The 13,017-nt window shown below is 36.5% G+C and overlaps 1 protein-coding gene across 24 annotated transcripts in view; it reads right to left on the reverse strand.

The window, feature by feature from the left end:
* The window catches only part of GPHN (gephyrin), a 268,916-nt gene that overhangs the window by 94,897 nt on the left and 161,002 nt on the right, over positions 1–13,017 (reverse strand). For 13 of the 24 annotated variants that reach the window (XM_058807892.1, XM_058807896.1, XM_058807879.1 and 10 more), the window contains 4 exons: positions 8,433–8,527; positions 6,269–6,335; positions 1,949–2,221; positions 575–682 (listed from right to left, as the gene is read on the reverse strand). In XM_058807892.1, the coding sequence (XP_058663875.1) occupies positions 575–682; positions 1,949–2,221; positions 6,269–6,335; positions 8,433–8,527 (543 nt within the window). The remainder of the gene's footprint in view (positions 1–574; positions 683–1,948; positions 2,222–6,268; positions 6,336–8,432; positions 8,528–13,017) is intronic. The other 11 variants (XM_058807902.1, XM_058807893.1, XM_058807900.1 and 8 more) reach the window with 1 other exon arrangement.

A 13,017-nucleotide genomic window follows, 5' to 3' on the forward strand; every position in this document is an offset into this window, starting at 1 on the left:
AATAGTTTTCTACTATTCACCAAAACCTAGTAATTTATAACAAGTCCATTGCTTCCTGACTCCCAGAGTCTTCTGTTTTTGAGAAATTCTACTTCTACACAGGAAGCAAATATGAGACAGAAACTGTAAGTCGTGAAAGCAAACTATGAACACCCAGTGCAAATGCTGTATTATGTTGAGAAAAAAACTGAGAGAAAAGCAGCAAAACAAGACAAAGAGGAAAAAGGTATCATTTCATAGCTCTAAAGCAGTAATTTTAGGAGATTATTTTAATTATATTCAATCATTGAGTATATTAGATGATAAAACCAGTGACTAATGAGAAACATAGGCTTTATAGCAATTATTATATCTCAGCAGATAAATTATTCAAACTGACAACACGCATGACCTTTACCTTGTTTAGCCCTTTATCTTAAACAGATATTTTCTGTAACATGGGCTCTCAAAGATAGCACTGATGTGTCTTTGTTAGAAGAAATAAATAGCATTGTCTGTGCATACCTAGACTATGAGGCAGGCAGAGCGTTTTTAGTTAGTGTTAGTGCAAAAGCCTCTTGGAAGTGTCTCTTACCAGTTCTCCTGCACTGCCTGCTGTGTGATGGCAATAACTGATGAGACCAGGGATGGGCTGTTGACCTTTAGCCATGATAACAGCTGGGCTGGGATAGGATGGATGCTTCTAATGCACAACACATAACAGCCATGAATACAGTGACAGGAAAACATGAAACTGTACAAGCAAATGACCAAAAATGAATGAGGTGAAAACAACTGTGATATCAAAATGCCAAGCTCATAAGAACACAGCCAGTTGAAATCTCAGGTTATTTCCTGCCTTTAAAAATGGCATATCTTATTTATCTTTGCCTGCATAAAAAGAAATTAAACAATTTAAAATTTGCATAATAAAAACTGATACTTGCAAAAGATAATTACCTTAATTCATCCCTGCAAAGACATATGTAATCAGGATTTTCTGTATATTGGGAGATGATCTCCAGCTGCAGCTGTCTTAGAAATGTCAAGATGTCTCAGACCTGAATTCACATTTCTGGAGTTAGAATGTTGCTGCTTTGGTTTAGAAATTGTTTAATATAATTTTGAGTTACTTAGACTTTCAATTCTCATAATAGGAATTAAAACCACAACGTTTGGAGTAGATATGGAATAACGCAGTTTGGAAAAAACTGTTTCCAAACACACAGGGATACATTATCTTTCCATTCAAAAACTGAATCCATAATACTGAGGTAAATATTCATATATTGTTCAAATAGTACAAAAATTCTTGGGAAGATATTTAAAATTTGAATTCAAATTATTTACAAATTTCAAATTTTTTTTTTCTTCTTTTGCAGTCTCCAATTTGTTATTTTAGTTTGAGTAATACTGATCTATGATTATTGGTTAAAGCAAGGCTATAAAGACTTTATGATATTTAGTTTGTTGGCAGAATTTCACATCTTTTATGCAGACATGCACATTGGAATACAGTAATCAGGAGAGTTTCCTACTTAAATTATTACCTGTCTGTCATACTTTTACCAGTTTCCAGAAACTAAAATTTTAATTTCAAATTAGATATGGCTTGCAAAGTTTTGTTGTGATTCCTTAACATGCCGCCTACTGGACTTTGCATGTTCAGGCGTGTGAATACTTTGAATTATAAAAAGCCACTAAAACCAGTCTGTCACATCAGAATGGTATTATAAAACATATGTTAACACCAAGATAATAAATGATATTTCTCCCACTGGAATTTGAAATCACCTACCAAAACAGAATTCATATATTTTTATGAAGCTCTACTTCTACAAAATGTACCTGAAATAAATCTGTTTGAGACGAAGACATAAATGTAGAGTCATAACATGCAAATGAACGGTGGTGGGAAGTGCCTGAGACAGAAACTGAAGGGTCTCCTAAGGAAAGAAGCCAGACTCACCTTAGCTGCAATGGCTGCTGCTGTTATATGTGAAGAAGAACTGTCCTCTGTTGAGGCAACTCCGCTATCCTTCTTCTCTTCCTCCTCTTCCTCACACTGCACTCCTTTGTCTTCTGTCTGTTTGTGAGGGCTGGTGGTTGGAGGAGGAGAAAGAGGAGGTGGTGGTGAAGGTAGATCTTCAAGCTCATCGTGTACCTCCTTCACTTTTACAATGGCATCCCGCAAAAGATCAATGGCGTGAGGTAGGGCTGGCAGTATAAACTGAAAGCATTCCTGGGCAGAACGAGAAGAGAAACCACCATGAAAAGCTACCTGCACCTGCAAACACGAGTTTACTCTTTCAATATATTTGGGATTTAAGCGCATCTTTTCACGTGATCAGAAATAAAACCTACCATGTCCTTATGCAACTGCTCTTAAAAGAAAAATGAACTCAGATCTGGTGACTATTCTATAAATTTTTGCTTTTTTTCATGCAAATACAGTAAATTGAACAACAGGGCTATTGCAATGAGCTAATACTGAAAACAAGAGTTACATTTCTGTGAATATGTAATACAGAAAACAGTTCACAGCAACTGGCAGAATGCTACAAAAATACAGAAGAAAAACATTAACTATATGCCTGCAGGGATATTAGTTTCAAATCCTTCCTATTATGCTCCCTTGCAATTAGAGAACAATTCATAAGGGTTTTCATAATTATACTTTTATATAATTATATCTTTTTTTTATTCATGGACCTATTTTACATACTGGAAGAATGACAAACTACACTGATGTCATTGTAATGCCATGTAACTAAAAAAACAAAAAATTCATAAACAAGCTATTTTATAAACCTCTCCTTGTTCTATAATCTTACAAGCAATTAGAACGTTTATTTTATATGGGTGGAGAAAGCGAAACTGCAGGTGCTGTGCAATTGCTCTTGCTCCATAATGGGCATACACATAAGTACCATGTACAGCTACCTGTGCTGCTGAAATACCCTGGTGCTTCATCAGATCAAAGCAGCAACTCAGGACGGGATGTGCTGCAGCTGCCTGCTCTGATCAGGGTCAGGATGAAACTCAGGCTTCTTAAGGCTTATTCAGTAAAGTCTTGAAAAACAATCCAACATCAGAGACTCCACAACCCTTGTTGACAACATGCTTTAGTGCTTAATTACCCTCAAAGTGTTTGGGGTTTTTTTCAGTTTTGTTTTGCTTTTCCATTTCTTTTCTTTTTCATCTGGAAGCTACCTCATTCATTTTGTGACTATTGTCTCATTCCTCTGTCAGGCACCGCAAGAAAGCTTTCTTATGTCATTTGAGGAGACTGCATACAAACATTTAAATATTGGAAAATGATACCAGGGTCACAAGAAATAATTGCCATGGCAATGCAGTCAGGAACACACAGGTTGACAGAGAAAGCTGGCAATACTCCTTTTGTTGCCCTTCAGTTATGTTTCAAGCATAGGAAAATTAAAAAAAAATGTATTCTGATATTTTAGATTATCCAGAAAATAAGTAATAATAATAAGTTCATAAATTGATAACGAAATAAATATTTTCAATAAATAAAAATAATGTAAACAAAATAACAAGCAAAGAATCCATCAGAAATTACTGGAATTTATATATCCCACTTTGTTAGTAGAACACAACTCACAAGCATTGCAAAGCTAAACAAGAGCACATCTTTCAGTTGCTTCTTCACGAGTAATGAATGACAAGTCAGACTACCGCATAGATTTATAAATTCTTTAAACATCCAAGTTGGTAGTGCAAACAGCTGGAGTAAACCAGATGAGTACAAATGCTGTATATAATCAATGTACGTTAAAACATATTTGTAAATATAATAAAGATGATGACTTATAATGTAACTGCAAACTGCAGAGTTATTGTGCCTTTACAGTATTAATTTTTAAATGTTTTAAAATAATGAAGCATACAACCATCATTACTTTAGCAAAGAAGCAGATCTCAAGTAAGTGAGAAAAAAGAACCATTTCTGACCTGACCAATAACTGTAATAATTGACTACTCAGAGAAGCATGTTCCCCACTCCAGCAGTGAAATAAAGCCTTGCTGGCTTCAGTGTTAATGCCCAGATTCCCAGTAAGTCCTCCAAAAGCTCATGTTACACATGAAACTCATTGTTTTAGGCAACTGTTATTACAATTATAAAATGTCAAAGACTTAATAAACATCTGGTCATTTCACACTTTTCCCTCTTCCATAACTTTAACTATATTTTGCAAGACTAAAAACAAGCCAAAAAAACCCCACAAAAATGGAAGATTTCTGCAGATCTGGATTCAATGGTATATGCCACACAAATGTTCTCTGGTGAAAACTGCATGTTTGGCATGTAGTCCATTTTTGAGGTGAAGCATTTACACTGCTGTCATTTTCCATTAATATTTTATTAAAGAAATATGTATACTGCTGCAAATTCATAGCTTTATATAAGCTTCTCATATGATCCTATTTATACAATGGAAAGGAAATTAGCAACTGGTAAAAGAGAAAAATGAGGGAAATTCCTGGTGACAATCTGTCCTTTTTGGTTCTTGGGATCCAGTCTTTTATTGGCCCATTTTCTCCACTCTTCATATTGAAAGTCTTTGCTCAAATCTGAGACTTTACAGAGGTCTCATACTAAAAGAAATCTCATACTAAAATGACAGGACAGATCATCATCATGACAAGAGCAAATAAAAATCAGTTTATTAGAAGCTTGCTTGTATGATGAAATCATAGGACTTTTTTCCAGTAGAATTACCTTTTTTATTACTTAACTCTATATCAAACTACTCTTAAAATACTTATTAATTTTTTTTCATTTCTTTTTTTCATTCACTTTCTGCAATTTACCTATCTTTAAAGTCTGATTGCCTCAGGACAATGACAATTGCTTCTGTGGGTTAGGAGTGCTCCTGAACACAATAAAAACTATTAAAGATTGTAGGCTATTTTCATCTCTCTCCTAATTCAGCAAAAGAAGTATTTACTTGTGAAATAACCTTCTTACTGTTACATGGCTTCTTTATAATGGGGGGCCATTGCTATGTTAAATACAGGTACATAGATATGATTTCTCATGTGTAACTGGCTGAATTTCAGGAAAGTATACTCCCACCCCATCATCCTCCAATGCATCTTGTGTCTTTTGAAGGCTTTTAAATTTTCTTTAAGTCACTGTCTCACTAGATTTCCAGAAACGCTGTAAGGAATGGTAGAATCATAGGAGGGCTCACACTGAGTCCTTGAACTGAAACACATCCACAGTGCATCTGAAAACCTATGGTGGCTGCTTAAGACCATAGTATTCAAAACATCTCCTCTGCAACTTCCAGGTGACAGCCCATACAAATGTTGTTTTTGTATCTCCAGACAGAAGTCTAAGAAACAGGGACTTCAGAGCTGCTGCTAAACACATCAGTACTGTCTGCTCCGAGCCTGGGTACCACAGGTTCATCAGATGTGTACCAGGAACACATTTCTTAGAGGCCAGAGGTAAAGACATTTATTAACAAGGCCAGATGTAGTCAGAGTCTGGAAGAAATAGATTCTTGTGACTGATGGGGGACCTTCCTCAGCAGTCTTGTATCAGGTTGTACAGATCACTACTCAGCTTAGCAGTATTTCTGTGGAGAAGATTGTTTTTCTAGCAGCCAACTACAAAGAAATTAGTGAAAGATCTAGTCTTACTAACACACACAAATCCCTGCTGGAGTTTAATTCTCTTCCTCTCAGGTATAGAGTCAGACAGAAAGCATGGATAAAGACAAAAATTCTAACTTCTCCATCCAAACGGAAAAATGCAGGAAGAAAACAAACTTTATAAAGGGTGAAAAGTCTGATATACCCATATAGAAAAGATTAAAAAACATTCTCAAACATTATTTCCCTCTCTTCCCTCTTGCTGATCAAAACCACAAATGCTCCAGCAAGTTCTACCATATACTATGCATTCCTGTTCTGTATAAAAGTGAATGATTTCTTGGAAGCTGGAAACAACCCAGAGACAAGGTGCAGCTAATTAGAGAAAAAAGGGAAAGTGTAAGAGATCATCAGACTCTTCACTGCCCGCTCAAGAGGTTGCTCTCTTGCACTACATGTAAAGTTGTCCTGGTCACACACCACCTTCAATCAGAGTGGAGTGGGATGGTCCTTGGCTAAGAGTGACGGTGTGGTAACTTTACATGAACATGCATTTCCATTCACTTTTGTGAAATTTCTTATAGTGGACACTTTCTGCCATTTGAAACAAGGAGAAGTGCTCATCACAGTTCCTTCTTAGCAGATCAGTAAGAACGTTTCTTACCTGTGACCCTTTCTTGCTACCTGGAAGATTAATTATGAGAGTTTTCCCTCTGATTCCACAAACAGGCCTGAAATGAAAGAAACACAGACTGAAATTCTTGCAGGCAACTATCTCCACTATCAAAACAAAAGGAAAGCATTTAAGATAGATTCTATGATTTATCAGATTTCATAAACTTAATTTCCAATATATTTGCTGATTATGTTCTCATGAAAGAACTTGGGAGAAGCTGAGGTGATAAAGCATAAAACAAGAATGACAGGGTCTAACCTTAATTTGATAGTATAAACACTGGCTAGACTTCCATTTTTTTGAGATCTGTGTAGCTCCCTTAATTCTACTGTTTACTTGTGCCAATACATTATTTGATATAGTCCCTATTTGGTCATACACATGGTTCCTTTGCAGTATAATTGACCATGTCAAACACAATGTCCCTAGCCAGGTAAAAATACTAAGTTATGCCTGTTGCATTAATTCAAATAGGTTCTTTCTATTTTAAGATTAAACACAAGAAAAGCAGAGAAAGAAGTTCAGGTGACAATTGTATTTATGCAATTCATATATAATTCTTCCTAATAGTTTCCCCTCTCCCTCAAGAAAAGGCAAAACCAACCGTCAAAGACAATCCACATTTTAGCTAAATATTTAAAAAAAAAAAAAAAAAAAACCAGAAACGAAATCACAGAATTTTGTGCTGAGGTTGTAAAGAGTGGCTTACAAAAGCCAAGGTGAAAATCCCAGGGCTGGGATATAAGGATAAGAAGAATGCAAAAGGACAAAACTAAATCATGAAGATATGGAAGTTAAAGTTTAGAGAAACTGTAGGACATTCCCTTTATTGAATTAAAACCTGAACTATAAGTGAAGACAGAACAGAAATTAAAATAATTTCCAGGTATGGCATTAGCAAAAATTTTGAGCTAAAGGACATGGCATGTTGGGTAGTCAAGTTCCCTAGATTTCTTCTTATACAAATACTCCCAGTGATTACTATCATTTATTGGTTGCATGGCATTTTTAGCAGGGTAACAAGTATTTCCATGACAGCTGGCACAATGCTCACAAGTAAATAGCACAGAGATCACTCTGTGCCACTAAATGAACTTTTGATATCACACTCAAGCCAGCCTGAAGTGTTGTTTTCAAATGGCAGTTTGAGTATTGCCTGACTCCCAGCCTCTCTTTTCTCACATTGCCTTCTTTCACACTATGTACCCCCAGTTTAGAAAGAATTCCAAGCTGAGGAATCTCTACTGCAGCAGAGATGAGCCTGAATTAAAGAAATGTGTTCATTTACTCCTGTTGCAGTAGTCAAGCTTACAAACTCAATCCAGCAAATCCCATATGTGGGTTACAGTTTATGGCAGACTTAAAACAAAGGAAATAAGAACTGCCCACAGAGGGATAAAAATGGAATAATGGAATTGTGTTTGGCAGACAGCTCCTTTAGTAGTCATCTTATTGTCTCTTCTACTCTGCTTTAAATATTTTTGAGCGGTATAAGCTAAATGTCCAGTACAACCAACCAATAATCAAAAAAGGAATAAACCAGCAGCCCGAAACTCAAATTCCAGCTGCCAATAATCAGACCTAGTGGCTCAAGAGAGAAATGGAGCTGTCAAAAATTCTCAAGAGAGTGTGCAAAAGTAAAAGTGCTTAGGAACTGCATCGCTGGCAAAAGTATTGTGTTTGCTTTCAAGAAAACCACATAGATTGTGCATGCATTGCAGGGACTTTGAGAGATAAATTAACAGTATTCCTCCAGAGCTAGGGTAGTACAAGCTAGGGTAGTTTATATCAAAGGGATTATTTTTGCCAAAAAAACCATTTTAATACTTGATACACACAGAAAATTTCTTCACTCACCTAGAAATACAACAGTTCTAAAATGAAAAGGCAGCTATTTAAGAGTGTGCATCAATATTACAAATAACCTGGCACAGAAAACACAGGAGGATACAGTCTCTAACACAGACAACAAAGGGAATTTAATGAGACAGTGCAATTACCATTATTTGAATTTGGTCTCTTCTCTGAAGTTAAGACTTGTGGTCTTGATAACAATGATAGTCTTCAAGGATTTGTGCTCAGTCATTGGATAACAATAAGTAATTCTGTGGAAAGAGTTCACCTCCTCTTAATTTGAAGGAAGAAGCCTTACCTAGAGAGCATGCCCAGAGGTGTAACATTAAGTGATCCCATCAGCATTGCCAGGGCCATTCCCGGGGCTTCTCGCTCTATTACTTCTTTAGTGGCCTGCAATCAAAGATTAAATAGCGAACTGAGTGAACAAGTGGAAGGATGAGGCAAAAATGAAACCAGCTAAAAATTAAGTAGGAACATCTCCTCATCCAAGAAATGTTGTTACTAAATTCTCAACTGAAACATGCTATAGAGTTTTCTTTTGGTTGTGTAAAAGCAAGGAGTTGGGATGAAGGACTGTTAGCAGCACTGTGAAGATTCCTACAGAGAGTTATGAAAAGTCAGGACCCTATAAATATAAAAAGTGTTAATCAACACCACAGAAATAACAAGTCAGCCTCCAACAGAAAGGAAAAAGTATTTGAGAATAAGCAAAGAATAGAACTGCCTTATCTTCCTCATCAATCTTGTGCATTTTCCTGTTGAGATTTTCCCAGGCATGAGAAGGATGAATCAGTCTGCGCAGAAGATAGAAAAAAAAATTGCAAAGGGAAGCCCATGTAGCAGGCAGGCAGGAAAATAGTCAAATGGTAATGATAATGGCCAGAGGCTGAGGCCTTCCCTTTTGATCATGTCAGCAAAACAGCAGTTCCACACAGGCTGGTGGCTTTTATTCATAAGCAGTCCATACACAGTGAGCATTGAAAAGTCTGGAAACAGTCTGAAAATTCTTGTCTTTTTATCCTTTTCCCAAACAGGGCATCAGATGGAAAATCATGCACCATCTTCTGTCCTTACTTCCTAACAGAAATTTTCTCAAATACACAATCTGTTCAGTCTCCCAACATCTAACTTAGGACACAACATTTAAAGACAGGTTACAGCCCCATCCTCTCTTCATTTCCCCCACAGTAGCTGCTGTTGAGTGGATCACATTGCTTCACACTGAAACAAGATTCTAACTTATTCAGCACAACTAAATTGATAGCAATAGTGATAAAACTGTGAAATCCATGGTGGAACATACAGCCAAACTACAATGCTTTGATGGTACAACTATCAAATCAGAAACAGAAAAGAACATCTTAAGTATAAGGACACATTGAATAAGCTGAATTTTATTTGCAGATTGATATAGAAAAAACCCAGGCAAATTATTTTGTGGGAAAGATTCAATTATAAATCACATACTTGTACTTTTGTAATCTCTTAGTTTCCAAATAGAAAACTAAAGCACTAGAGAAGGAAAATGACAGAATTAACCCAACAGCATCCCTTAAAGAAGGACGCTTGCATGTAAGGGTTCTTACATGAAGCAATAAATATAACAGAAAAAAAAAATCCATCAAGAGTACAGACATTCAAATGGCCATATTCTCAGACATGATCACTAGCTTTTGACATTTTTAAAGGAATATCAGAATATTAATTAATTAGAAATTAATATCAGTATTAGAAGACATCACACAGTGCTGTCATGTAAACCTTTGAATGCTTTATTAATAAACAAACTTGTAATGTGCTCAGTTATGGGAAGCTGGAACTTTGGTTTATAAAAAACCAAGCAATTTTAATTTTGTAGCTGACACCACAGTCTCCTGTATTTCAAGCATAGCATGTTGGTTTTTGAATCTGCCATCCTCTACGCAGAAACAGAAAAGTCATATAAATACAACCCAGGGACTTTACACAGGGTAAATAAGAAGTGAGCTTGGAATGATGTAGACAAAAATAAAACTCCTCCATGGAGAGAGATTACCTTAAGATACCTTAAGATTTCATACCTGCTGAGGTATGAAATCATCAATTACATTAAAAATTATTAAGACATCCATAGACCTGATGATTTTTATAATATAGAAGATAAAGGCATTGCAATGGTGAAGAGATACTTTGCTGACCATGAAAAAGGTAAGTGAAACATGGAATTCTGAGTGTGCATACATAGCAAGTCAGTATCTATGCCTTTTCATTTCAGTTAATACCATGCTTCAAAGCTATTCAAAACTGTTTTTAAATATCAAGTGCATTTTGAGATTTATTTTCTGCCCTTGAGCACAGCGACACTTTGAAGATATCATTAGTTAAAATTCTAAGCAGGCTTCAAAGGTAGTACAAGATGCAAGACAGTCCATGAACAACGATCCTGCAGCTCAGGGATTCCTTCAATGAAATTCAAGTCCATTCTCCAACTTCACAAGAAAAATAACCTTCACAAAATGTCACTGCTAGCAGGCAATGTGATTATTAAAAATGTATAGACTAAGCAACAAAATCTGAAAGGGCATGAAGTCCAAGCAGCAGTACGATCCTCAACACAAGTTTCTAAAAATAGTTGTTTCAAAATATATATGCTTATGTTTATTACTGCAGATGGACCTCCACAAACAAGGAAATGTTTCCTGTTTTCATGTTTACAGGCTGACTGGACTGGATGGATGTAACCAAAAAAAGCTGCTGCTAAGCAAACCACTGTTACAGTGACATCTGCTCTTGAAATTAGCCACTGTATAGTCCACTTCTGGGATGTCCTTAAATAACATGACTTAACATGTGCCCTGAACAGGAGCTGAAATCACCATCATACCAAGAAGCAGACTCTAAATTTGCTGTATGTATATGAATGAAATCAGCAATGCTGCAATCTGTAACAACTTTTTGTTTCACCTAACAAGGTACCAAAGTCCTGGTGGTCAGGTTTTCTCATATTTTTTTCAGTATATTTTGCTCGAAGGAAGGGTGGAAGAGACATGTCAAATCTAGATTTTCATCTGTGTCCAGTTCAGGAGTTAACTGCTGGGTACCAACACCTGCCTCCATAGAAACTATTAAGGAATTAGTGACTCAGCACCATCACATTTTACCAGTACTCTAGCAAGGCTGAATTAATCTTGTTTCATGGGCAATTTTTTTGCTGGTGGTCTCACCATCAGCCAGCTGTTGCACGCTGCAGGGGGCCATAGTGTTGGCACAGGATGAATCACAAATCAAGGCTGTTGCCCTCGGCTCTCTTACAGCAGCAGTGATGACACTGTTGGGCAGATGCACGAAAAAATGATGTTTCATTCAGAGCTGTCACACTGATGTCTTAATCAGGACTGAAGCTTTACATTGATTCTTGAACCTGAGGCTGGTGACTCAGGTAGGTGGAAAACATTGGAGCAAAACTGCATAAAACACTAAAATAATACCAAAAAGTGTCCCCAGTTTCTGATGGACAAGTTGATAGTGCAAAGAAAACAGGTCCACATAGGAGGGAGGTGGAAGAGAGGGGTTCCACAGAAACAAAAGTACTTGAAAGTAAGAGCCAGAGCTCAGGAGAAAGACAAATGCACAAAGTCCAGCTTGGAGGTTGCAAAGAAAGGCAAGGTTTGTAGTTTAGACAGGACAACGGAATGTGGGAAGAAGGAATCTAAAGTAGAAAGGCAGAGTTGCTGGAAATCCAAGCAGTAGGATTCTCAGAAGGGGAGATATGAGAACAGTGTGAAGGCAAGTGAATTAAGTGAATGGGATGGAGAACAGCAAGGAGGTTAGAAACTGAGGATTTTTAAGTTTCCTTCAAACCCAAACCATTCTATGGTTTTACAAAGAAAGGCTGCCCAAGGCAGCTTTGACAGAAAATAGATGAGGGAGAAACTCAGGAGAAGCAAAATGGGAAGACAAGACATGACAGAAGTGTCAGGATGTGGGGTAGCCATGGAGAGAGACAATGGGATTGAAATAAAATGCTAGTTTCCACTTGAAAAAGGAGAAGTAGGGACAAACAATTTAATTATTTAGGATTTACTAAGAACATCTATGAAAGCAGTATTTCTTATATTTCATTGCTATATGAATAAATGCAATTGATTTTAAAGCACATTTTTGATTGTTTACAAAGTGCCTTTTTATTGGAGTTAGGGCATTATGTTCCCAAACCAACTGGTATATTTTTAGATATCTTTGACGTAGTTGCGGTTGCTTAACAGATGGCTCACTGCCAATTGGTTTCACAGAGTTCTCTGCTGCTTCACTGCCTTTCTTTGCCTCCATATAAATTGTTAGTTCAGCTTCTAACCTGTGGAAACCCTCCCAGGCAGTTATTGGAGGATATACCTAATGCAGACTGATTTAATTGAAAGACCTAGGACTACTCTTCTGGAAATGTTCAGAAACTCCTTATCTTTGTCTTTCAGGTATTAAGCATAGCAAAAGTTGACCTCAATAGTAAGCAATGATCTGAGACATTTCATATACACTGCAGCTGGTTTTAGGCAGTAATATAGTTTTACTTCAACTAAAATGCAAATATGAGACTCAGAAATCATAATAAAGTCAATTAAATCGACAGAGACTGCTTCTGTGGAAAATATTATTTTTGTTGAATAAGTTAAAATCTATGACTCTGCATAGTATATAATAGAGCTATAAATGAAAATTAATGGACAAATTTGTGGATAATTTATATTTAACAGACTACAGAATTAGCATCAATAGGATTTAATTACCTATTTGAGCTTTCCACTGAAAGCTGAAATCTTGGAAGGGCTTTACCAAAGAAATACCTATATAACTTCTGCAACAGACTCACAGACCCCAGAAGAGCAAAGAAAAACTAGAGAGAT

This window comes from Ammospiza caudacuta, chromosome 6 (genome assembly GCF_027887145.1).
Source record: "Ammospiza caudacuta isolate bAmmCau1 chromosome 6, bAmmCau1.pri, whole genome shotgun sequence".
Lineage (NCBI taxonomy): Eukaryota > Metazoa > Chordata > Aves > Passeriformes > Passerellidae > Ammospiza > Ammospiza caudacuta.